At 42.2% G+C, this 24,295-nt stretch overlaps 2 protein-coding genes across 2 annotated transcripts in view; one reads left to right on the top strand and one right to left on the bottom strand.

Annotated features, from left to right (window-relative positions):
- Positions 1-959: 959 nt before the first annotated feature.
- RAD51C (RAD51 paralog C) lies at positions 960-21,172 on the bottom strand. Its single transcript, XM_038375527.2, is given in 11 exon segments — positions 960-1,493; positions 1,696-1,820; positions 5,371-5,431; positions 8,273-8,333; positions 12,089-12,155; positions 14,358-14,489; positions 16,934-17,067; positions 17,696-17,822; positions 17,824-17,863; positions 18,144-18,402; positions 20,927-21,172. Coding segments are annotated over 11 exon segments (1,146 nt in total). The 5' UTR covers positions 21,045-21,172; the 3' UTR covers positions 960-1,471.
- Positions 21,173-22,872: 1,700 nt separating this feature from the next.
- TEX14 (testis expressed 14, intercellular bridge forming factor) overlaps positions 22,873-24,295 on the top strand; it is a 71,239-nt gene continuing 69,816 nt past the window's right edge. The window contains 1 exon segment of the mRNA XM_043499348.1: positions 22,873-23,510. Within this exon segment, the coding sequence (XP_043355283.1) occupies positions 23,326-23,510 (185 nt within the window). The 5' untranslated portion in view covers positions 22,873-23,325.

Raw genomic sequence — 24,295 nt, 5'->3', positions numbered from 1 at the left:
TGCTTTTTAAAGCTACAAGACCCTTAATCAATGCAGTTTTCCATGTGGCTAAGCAGGTACGCACACTGTCAGACTCCCCCTTCTCTAGCACTGCAAGACGTAGGAAGCTATTATTCCCAAATGAAGCATTTGGTTGCAGACATCAGATGCAGTAGAATTCTTTTGTTTGCCCGTGTCTCCTGCATTGCAATGTTTGTCTGAGTCACAAGCCCCGCCGTCTTTCTTCCTCTGTGACGTAGCTCTCCCTGATTCATGGATTTTTAATTTTGACAATACCCCATTCTCATGATGGCACTAAAATATTTTTCCCTCAGTATTTTATTATGCAAATTACATCTAAACACTATAATGATCCAGAAATCACTGTCACTCTCTTTTTCAGCAGTTTAAATAAAAGAAGGAGGTTTTGTGACTCACAGCACTGAATTTTGTTTCAAAGCAAAGTCAATTTTAGGATGAATTACTAAATTAAACATTATAGCTACTGACTCCCACAACTTGAATCTCCTATTTAGGCTGCTGGCTAGGTTTCCCCAGTAATCATGTTAGCAAGTTCTGTGCTTCAAGGGGGTCAAGTAATACATACATACATACATACTCTCCTTGTTGTAAATATTTGCTTTTGTATCTAAACCTTATAAAATGCATCCAGATATTATGGTAACCAGCACCCCCATTTTCTTGCAATGATTAATGTTTTGAATTGCCATGCAGTCATTCTAGTCATTTATTTTCTGTGAGAAGAAAAGGAGTACTTGTGGCACCTTAGAGACTAACAAATTTATTAGAGCATAAGCTTTCGTGAGCTACAGCTGAGACTGGATCTTTGCTGTATTTTCAGTGAGTACACTTACGTTCTTCCCTTTGGTTTAGATTTTGGAGTTGCTAGTACATTGCTGGCTTTTAAGAAAACCATCTCTCTTCTCTTAATTAAATTAGGACCACAAACAAAATATGCCCTAGTGATTAGGATCACCATACTAAATCCTTTATTAGAAGAAAGGTAGAACAGAGGCTGAAGACTATCCAGCCATGTAGATTAGACCTCAAATGTTTCCCATTCACCAAGATTGGGTCTTATCCAGTACAGCAATTCCTATGTCCTTCTGCTCCCGTATGCTCTGACTGTGGCCAGTAACAAATGCTTCAGCTGTTAGAAAGCTTTGATTGGTCTTCAACAGGGACATCACAGTAGTTAAGGGCTAAAGCCCTGATTTAGCACAGCACTTAAACACATTCTTATCTTTAAGCAGGTGATTCAGTTCCATTGACTGAGGCCCTTATCCTGCAGCTTGTTCCATATGGACAGACCACTGCACGGAGCCCTTTCGAAGTTCAGCTGCACACAGAAGCGAATGCATGATCAAGATTTATGTCATCTGATGTACTGAATTGTATCTCATTGTTCCATGGAGCAAGTATCTCCCTTTCTCGTGCTCAGACATACAAGTAGCAGCAGCTAGAATATTTTTCAACTAAAGAAGCTGAAGTCCCTGGTTGTAGAAAACATTTATTAGTAAAGCCAAATTAGGTCATAAAAATAAACATTTTAATGACACTGCCATTGTGCAAACTTGGATATTCTGGGTTTAATAAAGTAATTTGGGACACAGCAATTTTGGTTAAAAACAGTCTCTCAGGCTCCCTTGGATGTTGGACCCATGTTTATAGTGCAAACATTTTCATATGTAACACCTTTGTTGAAGTTTATCCTTTGTATCGCTGTCCCCTTCTATACGTGGCCGTTTTCGAGGGTTAATTTCAACTTCTGCTGGGGTCTGGCTTGGAGGTGGAGGATGCACATCACGGAAGCCATGAGGCTGTAAGATACAAACAAAACCAACAAAAACAGTGGACCTGACTGTGATCTCAATTACAGTGATGAGAATCAGGAGTAACTCAATGTTAATGGAATGACACCGGTGCAACCCAACATCAGAATCGGGTCAGAAAAATGTCATTTATTTTACAGAAGTTGTTTAAAAAGTGTTCCTAATCCAGGCTAAGATCACAATTATAAGAAAGTTCTTTAGTCTACAGGCCAACTAAAAGTAAAATGAGGAGAGAGAGCTTAAAGGTATTTTCCTAGCCCCAATCAGGCCATCATTTTCCTTTTGTCACTATGGCTATGGAGCACTGCTACTTTGTAAATTAACATACACAGCCTATTGAATGCCAAATCCTTTGGTTCTCACTCAAGCAAAACTCCCTCAAAAGTGAGACACAAGCACTGAAGGATTCAGTGCTAGAATCACACTTGCACTCAAAAACAGGAACTTTTAAACCCCAGGACAAAAGGGTTTGTTTTTTTTTAATCTGAAAATTGCAACAAGACACTCCTGTTGTTACAGGTTTCAGAGTAGCAGCCATGTTAGTCTGTATTTGCAAAAAGAAAAGGAGTACTTGTGGCACCTTAGAGACTAACAAATTTATTTGAGCATAAGCTTTCGTGAGCTACAGCTCACTTCATCGGATGCATTTGGTGGAAAATACAGTTACAGAAAAGCATGTCTGAATCTGTCTTAGCAAGTTGTTCTGATCATCCTTCAGGAACAAGAGCGCTCATGGCCAACAACTGTGATTTATGGGGCATGATGGGAAGTACCTCATCTGCCAAAGGCAAAATGAGGGTCAGAATGTAGAAGTGACCAAAGACAGACACAGGGAAGAAAAAAAAAAAAAAAAAAAAAAAATCTTAGATTGAGCATTAATTGTTTAGCATCAATGGCATTTGCTTTAGGATTAGCTCATGGTTCAGAATTTCTGGATTTAAAAAGTTTACAACTAACAGAGGTCCAGAAAATGAATTTTGTTAGTTGTGTGTCTATCAAAGAACGTTTCAGACACATGCATGTGAGGAAAAAGGATATTATACACTATGAAGTGGGAGCCCTGGATTTGGCTCTCTATCCTCCTGTCACCAGATTGTCAATGTTATGCAGGAAGCATCTCACACTGACCTCTCCAGATAGTTAAGGGTCAGTGCTGACTCTCACACAGTTGTTCTCTTATGGAAGGATCGTGACTACAATGCAGGGCCTTGGAAAAGGAAAGGGGTTAATCAGGAGGAAATATTGCTGCCCAGATCCTGAATGCTCAGGGAGACACAGAGAGAGGCAGAGAGCATTTCTGAAGAGTTGACATTTCAGGTTGGTGCAGTGTGAAAAATCAAGTATGTGACTTTTATAAAATCCCAGTGGGTCCTATGCGCAAGACCAATTCAATCCATGAAACAAAGCCAGTGAAAAGGATTTCACTGAACTCCAATCTCTATAGTTCTTGTGTATTTCTAAATGTCTCACCACATACAGTTTGCTGGGGCTTTTTAATTTTTTAAAAAATTAAAAAGGAACAAATAAGAGATCCCACAAGGGCAGAACTTATACCATCCATCTACTATTTTAAGCATCTCAAGTTTTCTTCTAAACTGTATAATGGGGAATCTTACAGTTTAGTGTTTCACTGCTGCTTGCATCTAATCTCTGCCATTTACCCTCAGCACAAAGATTGACCTGTAGCCAAGAATTCATTTAATCTAACACACTAGACTCCAAGGTAAAGCATTCCACTAGTTATGTAAGCAGTGGCATGACAAAGTATGACAGGTTTCAAAGTAGCAGCCGTGTGAGTCTGTATTCACAAAAAGAAAAGGAGTGGCACCTTAGAGACTAACAAGCTCTCTTCATCAGATGCTGTAGCTCACGAAAGCTTATGCTCAAATAAATTTGTTAGTCTCTAAGGTGCCACAAGTACTCCTTTTCTTTTTATGACAAAGTATGAAGTTCTTGGATACCTTGTGTGTGTGTTGAAGGTACTTAGCTTTCAGCCTTGTGCTTTTCAGTCATCAGAGAAAAGCTATCATTCTTGTATAGCTTCATGAAGTGTGCTAGTACTTTTAGATAGGGATAATGTGGCCCTGGTGAGTTATTCTTTAATTTATCTCTATTCTACAGACAGGAGAATCACTAAGGATAGTTAACTTTATAAACCAGTTGAAAGGGAATGTCATCACCAGTCCTGGAGACCTGGAGCTCTTGTGTTCATAGAACTTAAACATTCATTGCCCACTCAGAATCATAGGTTGTGTGTCAGTCTCCCATTGCGAAGCTACAAAGTGACAAAATCTGGGAAAGATGAGTGAAATTTCATGCTGAAATTCATAACACTTAGCGTGCTTTACATGTTCAGCATTAATTAATGAATCCACAAATCCCCTGTGGGACAGATAAGTATTATCCCCATTTTACAAGTGGAAAAACTGGGGGACAGATGTGAACTGACTTGCCAATATCCTGGAGGGAGGTCATTGTCCAGATCAGAACCAGAAGTGCCTAGTTACTAGCCAGTGCCTCAGACCACACCTTTTTGCCTGTCTGTTTACAGGCATTTAAGTGCCTATAACAGTGTTTCTCAACGACTAGTCTGTGGACCAGTGTCAATCTCTGAGATCTCACTCATGCAATTTAAGGAAGCTGGTCCCTGGTATCAAAAAGGTTAAGAAACATTGCCCTATAAGACCAGCTTTTTGTATCTTGGTGCAGATATGTTCAATCACGTATTTTGCAGCATTGAATGTCTAACTACTAAGATGATATTTAAGAATAGGTGCATAGGATGGCTACTACCAAACCTGAATTTAATGGAAGAAATAGATACAGAGTTTATCACTCATGGAATTTATCTATCCTTTGAAGTCTATGCTGAAGAAGTTCAACAATACTAAAGGACAACACCTGGATAATCTAAAATTTCAAACAATCTTTGATAACAGTGCACACCAGAGAGCCACATTTTCAGATTGTATGGAGGGATGGAGTGGAATTGGTCTATTTTACAAAATAAATCTGACAGGAAAAGGCACCTAGAAATATGACTAGAGGATTAAGATATGTTTTAAATGACTTTTTCCTCCCAAGGTTTGTAAATTAAATGAACAAAAACTTTAAATTTCTGTTCACTATGAAAACCTCAGATATTATGGACACCATTAAAAATCTGCAAGAAATGCCATGGCAACATATTACCATGAGCACCTGTGACAAACAGTTACATGTAGCTACCTAAATGACAACTGAAGAGATGAGTCTGGAATTCATTTAATCTGAACAGAAGTTAGATATTATTATTACTTTGTACCTATATAGTGCTTTGGACCTGTACATCTTATAGCACTTCATAAAGGTGAGTATTACAACATGTAATTTGTCACTCAGCATTGTATGAATGTGGCTACTTCCAGTATTGTCTTGAACACAATGTTCTAAAGGACCAAACTGCGCCTTCAGAGCTGTATACACACCTTCTGCAAGCTTCCTTTTGGATAAACCCCTCCTCCCATCTCTGAATCCCCACCCCAAAATGAATACTAACTGTAATGTGGAAAGGTACGGTCGACTCCTTCTGACTCGGTGATTTGTACAATGTTGCCAACCTGGTCAAACAAAACAGGTTTTGTTAGCATTAGCAAGTATACCCTGCTAAAAGATTTAGCAATGTTTCAAAGTACAATATAAAGCGATCTTTAGGTCTTCAGGGCCAGATTTTCAAAAGAGCACCACATTCAACAGCTCCCATTTAGCTATCTAAATAAAACAGCTATATTTTCAAGAGTTTCACCACTGTTCTCAATGGGAATTCTGGGTGCAAACCACATTTTCTATTTAGACTGTAAACTCTTTAGGGTGGAGACCTTGCTTCCTTACTTATATGTACGTGAGGTGCTGTTGGCCCTATACAGATAATAATGGAAGTGTTTCACTTCAGAAAGACATTGAGTACAATTCTGCTCCACTCCATTAAGCAATAGATTTGGCTTTGAGAAACAGCTGAAAGTCAGGTTTAACTGTATCTAGTATGTTCCAACAAGCTGGAAAACAAACAAGGAGTTTTATCCCAGATGTTTCTCAGGTTTATACATATAATGTAGAGGCTAGGACACTGGATTAGAACACAGGAGACATTTGTTCTATTCTTATCCATACCAGTGACCTATGCAACTTTGAGCATATCACTTACTCCTTCTGTGCCTCCCCCCCCCCTTTGTTATTCTTGTCAATTTAGACTATAAGCTCTCTGCAGCAACTATCTCTGTACTGTTTTAGTACAGTGCCTGGCACAATGGAACCCCAGTCTTGGCTGGGGCTACTACATACTACTGTAATACCAAAAAAATAACTAGAAAATATCTGAAAAGCAAGAGATTTTGTCTACCAGCCCTGGGAATACATATCTCCCCAAAGCTTACACCCTCCCTTGAGAAACATAAGGAAGAAGTTCTGCCTTGCAACAATTTGTCACCTTCCACACTGTGATACCCTGCCAAGGATCCTGTTAATTATTTTTAGGGTTTTTTTCTCCCTTAGGTGCCATTCTATTAAAGAGCACGTAATTACAGCCTAAGGAAGAGTGCCACTTCATATGAACTATATAGGGAATTCCTCAGAATATTTAAGTGTAGGTTGTACTTTACAAAATAGCCTAAATCTATTTTATGGCACTCAGTTGGAGTTCTGCTAGCTGCCTCTGAGTCAACTGAGTCACAGCAACAAGCCCCACTGTAATTAAGCACTGAATTTTCCAGTGTTGGCAGGGTGGAAAGAGAGGCAGGTATCATGTTTAACCAAAGCATAATGGACAAGGCAGGAAAACACTAAGAGTCACATGAGCTCTACAACAACAGCTACAGAAACAAGGATAGCAAAGCCTACATGGATTGTTAGCTATATCTGGATCATTTACAGATACAGCAGAATTTGTTTATTGCAGTTTGTTGCATGTCTAAAATAGTCAACAGCACTCAAAACTGTAATGGCTTTGCAGGTCACTCATAAGGAGATGCATGCCACATATAAAGGCAAAGAAGAATGTTGTTCTATGCATATTGACCCCTTCTGCTTTCTTTATCTGCTAAATCTATCACAGTCGTTCCAATGGATTCATGAAGGAGGCAGGCCTCACAGTCAAAATGTCACTGCAAACTTATTTTCAGTGAGTATTTATGATTAAGAACTTTTGTTCCATCAGGAGTCCACGTGCTGATGCAGCTTCCTCTTCCTAAGGGCTTTTTGGTTGATCAGGGATGTCAAGTTAACTCCAAAACAAAGAGCCTGGTGTAATCACTCCATGTCTCTCACAAATGCAGGAAAAAAAATTCACTGCTCTCTCTCCACAGTTTAAAAAAAACCAACAACAAAATCCCAGCAGCTGGTCTAGTTTTTTCATTGTTTGTAGAGGATTAGGGAGTAGAAGGGAGGTTTCATGCTGCCAAAGTTATATCTACACACTGATATTATGTGCAAGACAAAGTCAAGCAAGCAGATAACAGAAGTGGTGGGGGAAGTCACATTGCAGCAGACAGAAAGAAAGTTGAACTGCTCCCTGGGGTGGGTGATGGGAGTGATCCTCTTTGTTTTGAGCCCTGAAGGTTCCCCTTCAGTTTCCCACCATCTGTCAGCAGGAGAGCTAAAGGGAGATCTTCAGAAAGGAAAGGGATGCTTCAGTTTTAGTAGGGAGATCCTGCTTTGGGAGGCAGAATGGTCCAAAGGATGGGGCCAGGGAGTGGGAGGCAGAAGATCTTATTCTTAATTAGTTTTATTACTGTAATGCCTAATCATGGACCAGGACCCCATTGTGCCAAGTCAATGGTTCTCAAACTGTGGGTCGGGACCTCAAAGTGGGTCACAAACCCGTTTTAATGGGGTCGCCAGGGCTGGCGTTAGACTTGCTTGGGCCCAGGGCCAAAGCCCAAACCCCACCACCCAGGGCCAAAGCCTGAGCCCTACCACCTGGGGCTGAAGCCAAAGGCCAAGCCCTACCGCCCAGGCTTTGGCTTTGGCCCCCTCACCTGGGGCAGTGGGGCTTAGGTGGGCTCAGGCCTGAGTCCCCCTTCTTGGGGTCCCACCCTACTACCTTATTTAGTGAAGCTTTTTGAGGTCTATGGATGAAGAGAGCTGTAAATGTCAAGTACAGTCTTTTATTATCCATCAGTCTCCAAATTGCTCGAGGCTGTCGTCACCAGACTGACATTTTGATGCTACATGACATCCTGTCAAAAACACAGTGTAGCGCTGCAGCATACTGATCACATGGGGAGGGAGGAGTTTGTCAGAAAGGCGACACCCTACTGACGGGCTGACCTAGAACCGTTGTAGTACTCCTGGGCCCTACCAAATTCAGATTCCACTTGGCCGCTTGGTTCAACCTGAAATAGATTCTCAAATAGAAGATGCAGTAGGCACACTTGGTAAATTTACTAGCCTGTACTTTCACTTACCTCTGTTTGTTCTCCCAGTGGAAGATTAAACGGATGGTAGCAGCATGTCCCCAGCTTTCCCCTGAGACAAAAAAAAAAAAATCCCACATGCTACTTTATTGTTTCCTACAATGCATTAGCATCAATAAATTTAAACAGCAAATAAAAAAAAGTCATTCCTCCACAAAGATGATTAAACACAAACAAAAGTGATCTGACTTAATACCCCCAGAAATAATTTTATAAGGATCTCTTAATTTTTTTACCAGTTTATAGGGTCAAGGAATAAAATCTACTCCCCTGGATTTTTGTGTGTGATTTTAAGATTGAAGCAACACCTTTATATTCAGAAAAAGGTTTTATATACATTTAACAAGAAGACAGACACTCATGATAGCATGAAAGTATGACTAAGAGGAGTTTTCCCATCTTTAAAGAAAAAAGTATAGTGGTTATATGGCGGCATCTAAGTTCAAGGCAGCTATAATCTGGCTCTCAATTCTATTTGTAAACGCACAAACTTTGCTATTTTCCTCCCCAAATCTTGGATCATAAGAAGGGAATAGTATGACCATTAAAGTGCTTAAGACTGTTATGCTAAATCCTCCATTTCTGAGACCCCTCTTCTGACTTATTCAAGGAGTAGAATGCTCAGAAACTTGAGAAATTGGGGCAATTGCCCCATTTCAAGGGAAGTAATCCCATTATTTCTGTTTACATCTGACCACAAGCTGAAATGTGAATCAATTTACAGATAGCACCAGCAGATGTTTTTCTTTATATGTTCCAGGAGACATTCAGTAGTCAGAAGATGTATTGGATTTTAAAACAGTTATCTGGTTAAGTACTGCAAGCATCCTCTATTCATCCCAACGTAACCCCATCACTTCTGAGTCAAGTTAGTATATTTGTCTGTCTCTGACCTGTCACCAGTCCCACCCCATCACATCTTCATTACTGCACACAGAAGGGGGAAAGCAATACAACTCTGAAAAAAGATACTCAAATTAAATAGCTTAATATATCTAGGCCCTCAAGGCACCTTGCCAGACCCCACTCCATCATCTCTATGCCAAAGCAAGATTTAAGGTTGTGTTTCTTGGACATGGTTCTGAACTGGAGGTCAGAACAGGAGTTTTACAAATGGGTGCAATTTCCATTTTAACAACATCTCCATGCATATTTAATTTAAAAATGACAAAATGAGATGCTTCTGAGTTAAACTGGCTGCAGATTAATATTGGACCTAAAGGATAAGTATACCACATAAAAATGTCTAGGGACACCCAGCTTAGCTTTCAGCAGTAGGAAAGAAAGCTGCCCCCTTCCCAGAATGCTCCTGACCCAATATCTTGCAGCATCTGGGTTTTAGTCGTAATTTAGGGCTTCCCTTCCACTAGGAAAGGAACACTTTAGGGATTAAAGCTCTTGTGAACTCTTAAGAGAGATTTTCTAGGGCCTATTAATCAATGAAACAACATTCAATGGGGGAGATAAAAAGATAGACAACCAGAGGCAGCAGGGCTGAAAAATCACTGACTTGGATACAAATAGATTAGATTCTACCAAGCCATCACTCTTCAGCTGTAACCCACATTTGAGGAACAAGTATACTTTAGCCTCATTGTGAGACCATTGCCACAGATGTACCATCTACACAATGGTTCTCAACCAGTGGTACAACCGCCTCTGGGGGTACGCAGATGTCTTCCAGGCGGTACATCAACTCATCTAGGTATTTGCCTAGTTTTACAACAGGCTACATAAAAAGCACTAGCAAAGTCATTACAAACTAAAATTTCATACAGACAATGACTTGTTTATGCTGCTCTAATATACTATACACTGAAATACAAGTACAATGTTTATATTCCAATCAATTTATTTTATAATTATATGGTAAAAATTAGAAAGTAAGCACTTTTTCAGTAAGCAAGTAGTTTTTAAGTGAGGTGAAACTTGGGGTACACAAGTCAAGTCAAACTCCTGAAAGGGGTACAATATTCTGGAAAGGTTGAGAACCACTGATCTACAGGGCCTTCAAATCACTCTCCTAATTCTCTATTGCAACACTTAAAATAGTATCTACAGTATCTAAAATAGGATCTACAGAGTATATACAAATCAAATTGCACACAGCCTTGTGCCACTTCAGAATCCTCAGCCTCTGAGCTACAGTTGCTTAATATTGAAATGTGGCTGAGCAGAGGCCCTCTTAGCCTGAATATTTCACCAGCTGAGGACAAACCTTCACTGTAGCAGAAGATGCAATTTAGTTTAACAAATCTATATGGCTGCACACATATTTAGGGCAGACATACAGTTTATGTCTTCTGCAATGTGGAGGCTATGTCACATCAGAAGATCCTTAATTTCAAAACTGTGCACAAGACAGTTTGACACACCTTGGGAATATCACCTAAATGGACTCCTTCCACATCCTTCACTATCCCTATGACCCAGTAAACAGAGCAGTTTTTCAAACACTGGCTGTAAAACAAGGTTAAATCTATTAGCTTGAATTCATTTTGTAGGCAGAAAGGCTGCCAAAAATAATGACTACAGCTGAGAGCAGGAGGTAAAGATGACAAAGGGTCAGATACTGAAAGCAAGGTCTTTATCTGCATGCACAGTTCAAAATCCAATGTTGTCCATGGAGATGCCTTGTATTTGTTCATTTTATCTTACTTCTGTCCCAAACGGTTCAAGGGCTGAAAATACATTGGGAACATCTTTCCCTCCTGCCTCCCCCTGCCCCCTTGAATAATCAAGAGAATCATTACTTGATTCACAGAAGTTGAAGCTGTATGCAGAGAATGTTTCCTCTTCTAATTGCAACATTAAATATAATAAGTTACAACATAAATCAAGAAAGATAGGAAATTTAAAGCTTAATTAGGCCAAATCTTCATCCTTTCAGCAAACTGTTCCAGTCTGCCCTATAAGCACAGTAGACAGTCCCATACAGATCATCCTGCTTATGGGATAGACCAGAGTAATTTGTATGGGTATCTTTCCTCTGCTTATAGGATAAATCAAAGTAGAGTGTCCCATACAAAATCTCACCACCTTTTCATGATTACACAGGGTGAAGAACAGGTTATCCGATGGTTCAATGTGTGCACCAAATCTGAAACACTTTTGGAAACTATTAATGAGTACAGTTTCAAAGGTTTACTTTGCCACTGTGTTTGAATATATTTAGGGGTGGGGATAGGAAGTTCTCAGGCAATTGTAGGGAAAGAAAATGAAAGCATGGTGGGGCCATTAGCCCTTATGTCTTTGTGGGACATGCTGCAAGACATTAGCTTCAGATTCTGGAAACTAGCTACTGTACCCTTTTAATAGAGCAGCAAACCTATACTATCTCCCTTCAAGAAGCAATTCAATCAAATTCAGGAGTCCTAACAAAGCTAATTTCAGGTTTTAGTATAAAACATTACTTGGAGTTAAAAAAGGAGAGGGGGGAAAAAAGGCTCAAACTAGTAACATTCACAATCTGCAACTTAAAATATTATAAAAATCGCTTTCAAAACAAACTGTAAAAAAATAAAAAGTAAATCCTTTTTTAGGCTGGGATCTCAGATGCCATATTTGATCTTATAATTTGTTTTAATAACAGCAACTGAGGCCTGTAGTGAAAACAACATGGCTTGTTGTATTTCAGGTCTCTCCACCAGCAGCACTAAGTCATCACAAGTTCAGGTAATTTTACTGCCAATGCTCAGCATTTTCCTGCAGCCACAGAAATTACAGCCAACATTTTCAGGTTTTTGTTCATGAAAAACAAACATCCAAAGGATAATGTAATTTTCAACTTGCTGGCTAAACACCTACCTAAAGCAGGTACCAACATTGACTGACTTTGTCCAATCCTTGTTGTCATTTGATTTGTCAAAACTACCTAAAAAAAAAAAAAGGAGGAGGGAGCAGGGGAAAGAAAGGAAAAAAAGAAACATACAGGGAAACTGTCATGTAAGAAAATAAAAAACTGATTTTCCAAGTCTGCATCAAGAAAAGCTATATTAATAATCTAATGCTGCCATTATTACTCAATTATTACTCATCACTCATCACTCATTATTACTGACTGCAGTGGGACTTTTGCACAAGTAAAGAGAGGCTGGGAAAATTTACGGTATCACTATCCAGAGCAGATTAGTAGAACTCTGCAAAACTATTTTCAGTCTCCTAGGGAGGGGGGTATTGCTCTCATTCAGGACTGCAACTCTAAAGCTAAACCTTCTCCTCATCCTAGATGCACAAACATCATACAAGCTGTTACGTTACACAGACATCCAAACAGTAGTTAGCACAAATTCTATTATTCACATGCATAGGCCCTTTGGCACAGGGGCAGACATCACCCAATGTGCCATAAATGTACACAGTGATGTACAAAGTGTGCATGTGCTCCGCAATTAGCAGAATCCCTGCAGCTTCTAGTCTAAAAACGTGCAAGAAGGTACAATACAAAGCAATATGCAAGAGAACAGACAGAGTGGGGGAGTGTTTTTACAGCATGAATCTTTGTAGGCGGCTCACAGACAGTCTAGATTGGATTCCTGGTAGAATGGAGGTAGTAGTGGAGAAAGATAAAAAAGGAGCAAGCGAGGTAACAGCTGACTTGCTACACTAGATTTGATAATTTTGCAGATATTCTTCATTGTAATGTTCATTTCAGTTTACTGGAAAAAAAACAGCATTTATCCCAAACCCAAGGTCTTTCAGTGTTTGGTTTTATTACTGCTGTGCAATTCTTGCCTGACTAGTTAATTCATTAGACGATTTCCTATACATTGTGATTTATCATTTCTTTAGGAAGGGATGTTTGTGCTGTACTGCTTCCCTGTTCAATAAAAAAAAATACATATATGTATCATTTGGGTGAAGGAAAGAGACCTATATGATGAAAGCTATTCTCTTTCAAGTTCACGAGACAACTAATGTATGGGCTGGATAAGAGAAAAAACTGTACAAAATACACAGTCACATAATACATGTATCCCCTGGTGCGTACATATGAAGGAAAGCCCTTCATAATTCATGCATGTGGCTTACTGTCATCAGCAGGCACAAATGTGTTACACTGGCAGAATGCAGTTATGCTCTTTTCCTTCCTGTGGTTATCTAAGGAAACACAGGGGGAGGATTTATTTTTAGCAGTACAGACAAAAGCCAATCGCATGACAGCATTCTGGATGACAAGGAATCAAGTCACCTGGAAATTGTGTAGACAAGCACCATTTTGAGACTGTGGAAGCTTTAATTCCTGAACAATGCTTCTCTGTGTTGTAAGGTCCCAAAAAACACCCCTATATTTAGCTGTAGCTCCTGAGTGCCATCTGCTGGCTAGATGGCTACACATTTGCAGACTTTCATACCGAGCTAAATGATGCAGAAACAATCTACAGGCAGGAAACTATGAGTTTCCATGGATGCCAGAGCAATGAGCCAAACCACAGCAAGGAAAGTGGTTTTCCTCCCTCGATGTGGTCCTTTCATGAAAATAGTGATTATTTCCAAACCAACAGGCCCAATTGAAGACAAATTAAGCATTCCCAGTTTATTTAAATGTGCACACACGTGGGGATAAGCAGAAGGAAGGCACAATCTCTAGATCTCCTTTTTCTAGGTGTTGTTAATGAGAAAAGCTACCAGTAACAAAAGGCCAGTTCAACTGGGCAGAATTAAACATCTGTGAAAAGAACTTCACTTTAAGTGGTGTTTCACTGTAAGAGAAAACAGCTGCCATGGGAAAACATTCCCTCTTGACCTTACTGATGGTGGTAGACCCTCTTCTGCACCCCCTCCGTCACTACAAGGTATAAGCACCACTTTGGTCCTCTCAGATAGAGAGGGCGTAGTCAGCTTTGTGGTTCTTTGCCCCTTCCCTCCACGGGTTAGCTATATTGCTATTAACAGGTTGTTGTTAATATCCAGCTACTGTATCTGTTAACAGGTGCAAACAAAAGCTTTAGTTGCATGCCTGCAGTTTTATTTTGCTGTTTTCAGGCAGCAGATAACCACATTAGTAGAGTCCTGCTGTGTACTTTGCATATTGTAAAACTGCATCTCCTTTGACTCAACCTCATACCCAACTCACAGCTAACTTATGAGCATTTGCTATGCTGATCAACTGTTGTGCTAAGCCATTCAGAAGCCGCGTTCGCAGTGAGAGGTCCTCAAAGTCATGGCGAAAAGGAAAGGCAATTCCATCCACAATAACCAATCGGACCTAAACATAGAAAGCAAAAAAAAAAAAAAAAGGTGTTAAGCTTGTAGCCTATAAACTAGTGATGATATCCAACAGAATATTTCAAGTGTGTCAGAATCTATTTCATATAAAATAATTAAAGTCTTATATTTGCTATTTATGTGTGCCCAATAACCAATAATACACTAAGATAAAAAGCTGGACAACAGTAGTGATTGAGAATGGAAACTGAGAAGAGAAAGTTAAGCATCAGTTGTTACTTTTCATCCTACTCAACTTGAACTCCTATTATTTTAATTTCACCCTCACAAAAGAACAGGATAAACTTCACTGTTAAAGTAGCTCATCAAGGTACTGAGGCTATAAGCAGAGATCAAGCTTAGAAACATGGATTTTAACAGAAATGTACAGATATACCAGGCACTACGCTACGGAGTTCAGTGTCCGTCTCCCCTGTATATGTTTGCTTTGCTGAACAGTTTCTTTTGGAGCGTGCATTAGCTAAAACTAGAAAACAAACACTGCTACAGGCTCATCACCATCCATAGCAAATGAGGATTTTGATTTATTCCAATTTCATTTGCAATAGCTGTTATGGTCAAAATTGCTTCAAGTATAGGAGGGAGACCTGGTAGTCTTGTATTGTTCAAGTGCCTGGTTGCTAAAACAGCACAATCATGGGATTCTGCAAATTCTTGCATTACTGGGCAAGGCAAAAGCTTGAAAATGACAATGTGTTAAATCAATAGTACAACAACAAGGTTTTCCCATCACTGGAAAATAGCTTTAGGGCTGGAACGTACAAGCCTGCAGCAAATGTCACTCTGGGAAATGGCACTGGGAATCCGACAGAAAAGAAGAATTTGAAATGGGAGGTAGAGCTGAAATCATCAGAATTAAAACAAGACCCTCTTGCTTTCTCTCATTTTTCCCCAGGGATCCTCTTTCACAAGATTCTAAGTGTCTGTCTGGTGCCTCATATTTGGCTATAAAATTCACTCCTGCTCTTACAGGAATGAGCAAATCAGTTTAACAGTACAATAATCCAGTAGACTAGAGAGGCAAATTATATTATCCCATCTACATGCCTATCAGATTAATAGATACTGAGGTATGATGGTAATTTACCAGATTTATTTCTATTGCATTTGTTACAAAATTAGCAGCATTGTGGGTTTAAGGCACTCAAAATAGACAATAACCTAATCTTGATAACAGTTGCCCTGTCCATACCATGGCAAACCCATTCAAGCTGAAGCTGTTTTTATGACTATAAATCAGTCTTCTCTTTAGTGTAGACAGCACCTATAGAGGTAAATTACACTGCTGCCCTCCACAGCTATCTGAAAAAAGGATCCATGTCATTCATAATACAAAATAAAGTTAGGAGCTGTTCTGGAGGTCCCAGACTGTCTCTTAGCTCTGAGGCTGCTTAGAGAGATTGGGCCAGTTTTTAACACAAAATGGCACTGCCACTGTCTGTAAGGTCACATATTAGACTGCAGAAAGAATCACCATAGTGTCTTGTAGTTCCTAACCATCAGAATATCAGATTCAAAATCAAGCATCACTAATCTGCATAGATGGCACAACAGAATGGCAGCCCTTTGCCACTGTGCTAATGAGGCTGTGTGCTCTCCTGGGTGGCCAGCACAACAAGGCATCTTTAGTACCTGGCAAAGAGAGGGCAATACCAGAGGCAAGTACACTCTGAGCACAACTAAAACGAAAAAGATCATCCAAAAATGGAAAATGAAGTATTAGACACAACCCGTATCCTGGATAACATTCCTAAACAATAGTCATTTGTACTCTGTTAAACGGAGTGACAGAGCAGCTGTTGGGGAGAGATTTGCCCTGAAGAATCTAAAAATCTTGAAAGGAGGTGGAGGGAATCTGCATTACAATACTGCTACACTCAGAACCTAGGCAACTTTTCAGCAGTTGTCCACTATACAATTAAGCTGCATGCTCAAGTTGCTCATAGCAACAGAAAAGAGTCAGCCTCTGGCTGCCAAGATGTAGATGGGTTCTTTTGGTGATGGATGCTGTCCTTGGGGGAGAAAACTGGCACTGTGTCATCCAGGCATCATTACATCATGTTGATGAAGTGCAAACATGACCTAGAGATACATTTTCCAAGGGCATCTGTTGCACTAAGAAAATGTAGTATTTGTGGTATGGTGCCTCAAGAGTTGTAGCATTAGGATGGAGACTAAGCAGGTTAAAAGGAAAGAAATTATTAGGAAGAGGAAATTGGTGGCAAGAGTTGAGAGAGAAAAAAGAAGCACAAATTTTTACATCTAAGGTTTGGCAGCAGCCAAATCTCAGTTCCCAGGTTCACGGTCTGCTTGGAACCTCAAATGGATCGACCTTTTCTCACACCAGGGAACAAACCCTCAATGTCTTCAATACATCTCCAAATACGTAAGGCATCTTTCATCTAAGTCTGCAGTAACCCTTACCTTTGAATGCTCTGAAAGGAAGTCTGGGAGGAGGTAGACCTGTGCTAGCAGCTCTGTGTAGTCATGACAACGGAAGTAATAGATATGAGAAAGAATACTTTCAAGGGAGAAAGTCTCCAGGGATTTTTGAAAGTCTGGGGGGGGGGGGGGAGAGAAAAAAAAAATCTGTGCTCAACACATTATCACTCTCATCATTCCTCCAACAACAAAAACAACATTTGAAAATTTGTAAAAAAGGAAAAGGAAGTTATCGGTCAACAATTAAGAGTGGAAGGAAATTTCCTTTCCATCTGGCTTGAAAGTGGGTAGCACAATCACCTTCTAGAAATTGTATCAGAAGTGGTCTCAGGATATGCACACACATTCACTGAAACCTGCAGAGAAGACTGCTGCAAAAATGAAAACTAAGTTTAAAAAAAAATCAAATTTGTTCAGTAATGTAACTGTCAAGCCAGCTGACCAAAATGACACTAGTCAAAATTAACCAGACAATATTTAATGTGTGGGTACTAACTCATGTGATATAGGTGTCCCCTCAGATCTGTTAAACATCAACAAGTTCTTTGCTCAATGTGGTCCTAATATTCATATGCCAAGGCTGCTGGACCTGACACCTTGACAACTTGTCCTCCTAGCTTTCTATATGCAAAATAAACCTTTTAAATGTAATACAACTTGCCTACATTTAATTAGTTTTGCACATACACCAGTATAAGAATGTTAGCCTATCATACTGAAAGGGAACATAGCTTGGTAATATACCTTCTTCCTGATGTGTTTCAGCAATAAGTTGGCAGTGCTGAACACAGGCAGTTGCAATGTCTACCACTCTGTCTACCATAAAGCTTCCCTCTGTATCAATGAAAACTGCTTCTCCAGCAAGCCCCCCCAAAACATTCTGGAATCTGCACATCTACTGCCAGCTGCATACTGTCAGAAGAAACAAAAAGAGTTAAAGATAGAAGGATAATTAAATAATAATAATGTTATTGTCTACAATCCCCCACTCCCAATTTATCTCTAAAGTGACAGTTTGTTCTGGTGAGAGGTAAACTGAGCAGGAGATATTACCAGTACCTAGATATTTCTGTAATACACCATGGAATCTGGGGTTGCAGCCATAACAACAAGAATAAAAGGACTTTGGTCCTAGTTACATTCAATATTATTAGATGCCTAGTTGCACAGAGGTAATATAAAAATAAAATACCATAACTGGGTTTTCCCAACACCCGGTGCTCCACAGATCTCTGTGATTTTTGTTAGTTGCACACCACCTCCCAGAATATCATCTAGTGCTGAACAGAAGGTGATGATGAAGCCCTGTGATTGTTCTTGTTCCAAGAGTTCTAGTGCTGTGCACTTCCCAACAGCTTCAGGTTCACCAGCAGTCTTTGCTGCAGTACTGTGACATTCTCTTCTTACAATTTGCAAGGTTTCTAGTGCCTCCTCTTTAGAGATTCCAATTTCTGAAAAAAACAAAAGCATGGGACAGTATATTTTTTACAAACAGGTCCCAGTATAAATAAAGAAGACAGTTTCTGCTGGATTTATAGGCTCTGCAATTAGACCAGTTAAAAAGACCTGCCAAAAAGCATTAATATTTTTGGATTCATGATGGAAGCAGACTACTCATGCTTACCCATTTGTCTCCATCTTTGGAATTAAAAACTAGTGGCCTGATTTTTAGAAGTACGAAGGACTCACAAAACCCACTGAAGTCAATGGAAGCTGCAGGCACTCAGCCCCTCTGAAAAATCAGACCACAAATTTCTTCTTCCAATCACTTAACACCAGCTTTCTTTAATATTCATTCATTCTCTTTTGGTGATGACAGGATTTTTTTTTTCAGAAGATAAAGGTTCATATCATGGCCAGAAAAGAGACTGACTACTGGTTTCTATCCCAGTAGAAGCTTAGCATACCAACATGACACCATTAATAAGATCTGCAGGAGCTGAACCAAACACAAAAGAAGTGACTCCAACAGCAATTAATGTGGTTTATTCAAGTTCAGGTGAGAGTGTGCATGCCAAAGAAGGGACCTCCAAATGAGAGACCAGAAGTGACCTATGTCATAGATTTCGATGGGACCTGGGAGGACAAATTCCCTGTTGTCACATCATCAGGGACTAATGTAGTAAATTACTGCTCACTTGAAAAAACACATCTTCTGGTTAATGGAATCAGAATCACAGGTAATAAAGACAGGTATCAGAGTAGCAGCCATGTTAGTCTGTATCCGCAAAAAGAAAAGGAGGACTTGTGGTACCTTAGAGACTAACAAATTTATTTGAGCATAAGCTTTCGTGAGCTACAGCTCACTTAATCGGATGCTCTAAGGTGCCACAAGTCCTCCTTTTCTTTTTACAGGTAATAAAGTAGTTTTAACTAAATGACAGTGACACCTAGTAGTCCTAAGCAGCAAATAACACAGAAGCATATTCAAGGGCCTACGTCTATTTCAAATCCAAGTGAGGTTATACACAGTAATGGAACAATGCAAGATATATTAATATTTCAGATAAATATATATAAACTGCCCACCAACTAAAAGATATATTTATTTCACTTTGATCTGAGAAAAGGTAAAAGCTGAGATAATATATTTCATACATTTATCTTAGTGGATTGGAAGATCTATTCTAGTTTCTTGTGATCTTTACTTTTGTAACCAATTTCACACCCCTTTACTTGCTTTAGAACAGTGGTTCCTCAAACTTTTGTACTGGTGACCCCTTTCACATAGCAAGCCTCTGAATGTGATCCCCCTAATAAATTAAAAACACATTTTTATATATTTAACACCATTATAAATGCTGGAGGCAAAGCAGGGTTTGGGGTGGAGGCTGACAGCTTGCAACCCCCCATGTAATAACCTTGTGACTTCCTGAGGGGTCCCAACCCCCACTTTGAGAACCCCTGGTTTAGAACCTGAGATGTGTATGTGTGAGGATAACCTGTTACAGCTCTCCTTTCTCAGTGTCTCGTTTCCATTTAGTTCTCAGCAAAAGTAGGATCCTCTGTCAAAGAGTCAGATCCTTTTTACTGAGATATAGGTAAAAAAAAATTAAACATGGGAAAACGTTTTCCTTTCACTTCTTCAGACTTGTATGAAGACTGGATGAGATAAGACCATCCTCTCAGGGAGTCCAACACAATACTTAAGCACTGCTGAAGTGAAGTGCTTTATACACATGAACCAATTAATTAAACTAGTCAGTTGTTAAAACCCCATTCTTACCAGCAAGGTGTTAGCCTGGTTTCCCATGTAGGCAGGGGAGCTCTGTTAATAATCAATTCTCAAAATCACAGAACAGACTGGGGGAATTGGGGGAGGACATTGAAAGGAGCCCCAAGAAAAGCCATAGGATAGGGGGACTGAAGATGAAACCTGGGCTGTGGTGTCTGGGGATGGAACAATGAGGGGAATCCCAGCCTAGGGTCCCTAAGAGAGGAAGCTCCCAAGAAAAAAGAAGTGGGGAGGTCCTTGGCTAGAGGGGTGCTTGGGGGTGGCTCAGGGTGACACCTGGTCTGCAGAGAAGGGTCTTGGGGAGGACGAAAGTGTGCCTAGGTAGAGGGTAAGGAACATAAGTGCTGGAACTAGAGGTGCTGGGGGTGCTGCTGTACCCCCTGGACTGAAGTGGTTTCCATTATATACAGGGTTTACAATTTGGCTCTCAGCACCCCCACTATAAAAATTGTTCCAGCCAGCACCCCTGGTAAGGAAGAGGTCCTGGGGAGAGAACGCCAGGCTCGTTGGGGGCGCAGATGGGGCTTTAGAAGACGCTACAGAGTGAGTAGACGGTCCGGGTTTGCTGGGAAGCGGCAGTCAGGGCGTGTGCAGGCCTGGGCTGGGGAAGAGGAGGGGCAGTGGGGGTGCGAAGGGGGAAAGCACCGCCGCTGAGCTAAAGCGAGAGACGTGGGGTCGGCGCCCTTGGCGGGGGGTGGGGTGAAGCCAGACCCCTCCCCCGATGGGTCTCAGTCCGGTACCTTTGCTGAGCTCGCAGGGCCCGATCTCCAGCAGCTCCTGGGCCGTCTGGAACCCGGCTCCGATGAGCTTAGCCCTGAGGCCGGGGGCTAGGGGAAAGCTGCCCACATCCCGCTGCATGGTCCCCAGGCTGGGCCCAAAGCCTCCAGAGCTCTAGGCCTGGGCTCGGCTCGGCTCGGCTCCGCCCCGGGCCGGGCCGGGCCGGCCCCACGCTCCGCCTCCGCCTCGGCCAATCCCCTCCCACCGACCCGGGATCCCGCCGGCGCTGCCCTGTCTAGTTTTAACTGTGGCCCTAAATCCTTTTCCTGCGCTCGGCCCGCGGCTAGCGACTCCGGCCGGGCAGCAGGGAGCCTCTTCTGCCGGGGGAGGGCGCACAGTTCGGGCCATGAGGCGCTGGGGGCGTATAGCGGGGCCTAGGTCAGGTGCCAGTGGGTGTCTGGCCCTAGTCACAGGTTAGGTTGGGCACCCCTGAAAGAGGGGCAGCCTTAGGTGCTGCTTGCCCCTAGGCCGCAGCTTTTGAGACATATCCCTTTCCCCACAACGTGTGTATTCTGCTCTGTCCTTTTTAGGTAATAAACTCTAGGAGTCAGGGCTGTCTTTGCAGCACCTAGCAAATCATGGGCACCATTGTGATGCAAATAGTAACGAACGCTTATGCTCAAATAAATTTGTTAGTCTCTAAGGTGTCACAAGTCCTCCTTTTTGCAAATACAGACTAACACGGCTGCTTCTCTGAAACCTGTCATCTATCTTTTGCAGCTAGATGTGCAGCAGTGAAGAAAAGAGGTGAGGTGAAGAGCTACATTTGAAAGTTCCACAGCTCTGGTATAAGCAATGATCAACAAAAAGAACCCCAAACATGTTATTTTGAAAAAAGCATGATTTTAAGCCATTCTTAGAGTGGATGGACTCATGGTATCACAATGCTTGGAAGTATTGCTATAGTCACCTACCCTACTCAAACCTACATGTTGGGCCCTGGCACAGTACCCTTGTCCACCTCAGATGTGTGTTTCAATCAGCAACAAAATTTGTAGCTGCTTTTGTGAGTGAGAGACTGGTATTTGTGATATTAGTCCAAACTCCATTGTGAGTCAGGGCACATATAGCTGAAAGAGAGACAAATTTTTGCTGGTATAGCAGACTTTAGAGCTTGCTTTATAATCTCTGTGTCCTTAGGGCAAGGAAGTGTGATCAGAATACAAGACCTGACAGGTAAATTATTTCTCCATTTAGTCCTTCATCTTCTGAGAGAGACAAGGACAGCCTAGGAATTGCAGGATTTGTCTGAGACACCAGACTACAGACAAGCAGATACTTTAATTTGGTTGTGTTTAATTGAGTATAATGCTACAGTTGCCCCCACAGGCTGGGAAGTCCATTTGATCAGGCAGAAATGTTCGTTTAATCCTGCCATGACTATTGTGAGCAGCCAATTACACAATGGATACTTGAGGTGACATATCTCCAGGGAACAGGGGTCACAGTGGAAAATTAAATAGCTGTGTAAGAAACCTCTGCTCAGAATATCCCAGTCTTGACCCACAGCCCTAATTGAGCTCATTGTTCTTGCTGAAATCTCAACAGTGTAGACGTGTAAATTATCGTAGGCTTCAAAGTTAACAGCCCCACTGAGATTAATGAATGCAGCTCATATTTCTTGGTTATTTTTAAAAAGAAAAGGAGTACTTGTGGCACCTTAGAGACTAACAAATTTATTAGAGCATAAGCTTTCGTGAGCTACAGCTCACTTCATCCGATGAAGTGAGCTGTAGCTCACGAAAGCTTATGCTCTAATAAATTTGTTAGTCTCTAAGGTGCCACAAGTCCTCCTTTTCTTTTTGCGAATACAGACTAACAGGGCTGCTACTCTGAAACCTTGGTTATTTTTGTGTCTCTGCATTCTGATGCAAGCAGTGCTGCATGGCGGGGGTACATTATATAATTATATTTGCAAGAAGGACGACTGGGAACTTAGGCTGTGGTTCTGCAAACTGATTCGCGTGGCTCCGCGTAATATTTTAAAAATGAAAGATCCAGTTTGAAAAACATGCCGCTGCCAGAGAAATGTGGCTAAAATGTACTGCTGCCCCCCTTCCTCCGTTGCCGCCCCCCCCCCCGTTGTAGTGCACAGAGCAGTGTGTGTTGTATGTTTACGATACACCCGGCATCGTGTCAAATGCAGGAGGGGCACTCGGCAAGGCGTTCAATGCCTGGTATGCACCGACCGGGCAGCGTGTGGTAGGCATGGTGTGCACGTGGCAGGAGTCTGGGTGGATGGCGTAGCCTGTAGCGAGCCCTCCGACTGCTCCCCTGCCCATGGGGCAGGTTAATCTCCGCAGAAGCGTGGTCTGGACAAACCTCAGATGAAAACCCGTGCGAAGCCCCCGCTTCGCACTTCATGCCAGGGAGTTGTGGCCCAGGGCAGCCCCCATACCTACCCCCAACACCCCGCCCTCCCGCAGCTCCTTGCACCCGTGGAGCTTCCACCCCCAGGAACTGTGTCCTGTGGGGGCCTCCGTCCCGCGCCAGTAACGGTCGCCTGCCTCGACGGTTGGCCGCTGCTCCGCGGCCACGAGCTGCCAGGTGGGGCCCGAGGTATTGTGGGGGGCGGATTGGAGAGCGGGCCGGGATGGAGGAGTGAGGCGAAGAGGGGCCTGTAGCGGTCAACGGTTGTGCGGGGGTAAGGGGGCGGCGTGCCGGGTGTTTGCTGGCCTGAAGCCCGGGTAACAGGGGTGAGGGAGGGAGTGCTTAGTGCGGGCCCACCGGGTGGTGGGGGTGTAGGATGGGGTGGGGGGTGTAGGGCAGGGGTGCTGAGTGCGGGGCACGCGAGGTGGGGGGTGTAGGGCGGGAGTGCGTGGGGTGTAGGGTGAGGGTGCTGAGTGCGGGGCACGCGGGGTGGTGGCATGTAGGACGGGAGTGCTGAGTGCGGGGTGCAGGAGGTATTGGGGGTGTAGTGCGGGGTGGGGGGGGTGTAGGGTGCGGGGCACGCGGGGTGGGGGGTGAAGGCGGGAGTGCTGAGTGCGGGGCGCGCGAGGTGGGGGTGTAGGGCGGGGGTGCTGAAGGCAGGGCACGTGGGATGGTGCGGTGTAAGGGAGGCGGTTGCGTGCGGCCGCGGTGAGTAGGGGATAAAAGGGGCGGAAGTGCTGAATACAGGGAAGGTGCTGAGTGTCCTGTGATTAGAAGCGTTTGGGGGCTCTGGCTGTGAGCAGAAGACACCCAGTAACTGTAGCCTGTTTTACTCGCTCTGTACTGTCCTTATCCAGAGCCCTGTGATCCTGTAGGTCTGTGCACCTCTCAGGGCTAAGATCCTTCCCTTAGATGGACTCTGACCGTTGCTTCAGCGGGGTCCTCTTAATCCAGTCTCACTC

This window comes from Dermochelys coriacea, chromosome 17 (assembly GCF_009764565.3).
Source record: "Dermochelys coriacea isolate rDerCor1 chromosome 17, rDerCor1.pri.v4, whole genome shotgun sequence".
NCBI classification, from domain to species: Eukaryota; Metazoa; Chordata; order Testudines; family Dermochelyidae; genus Dermochelys; species Dermochelys coriacea.
Note: the sequence above shows the minus strand (reverse complement) of the source record. Positions and strands in the feature narration are given on the sequence as shown.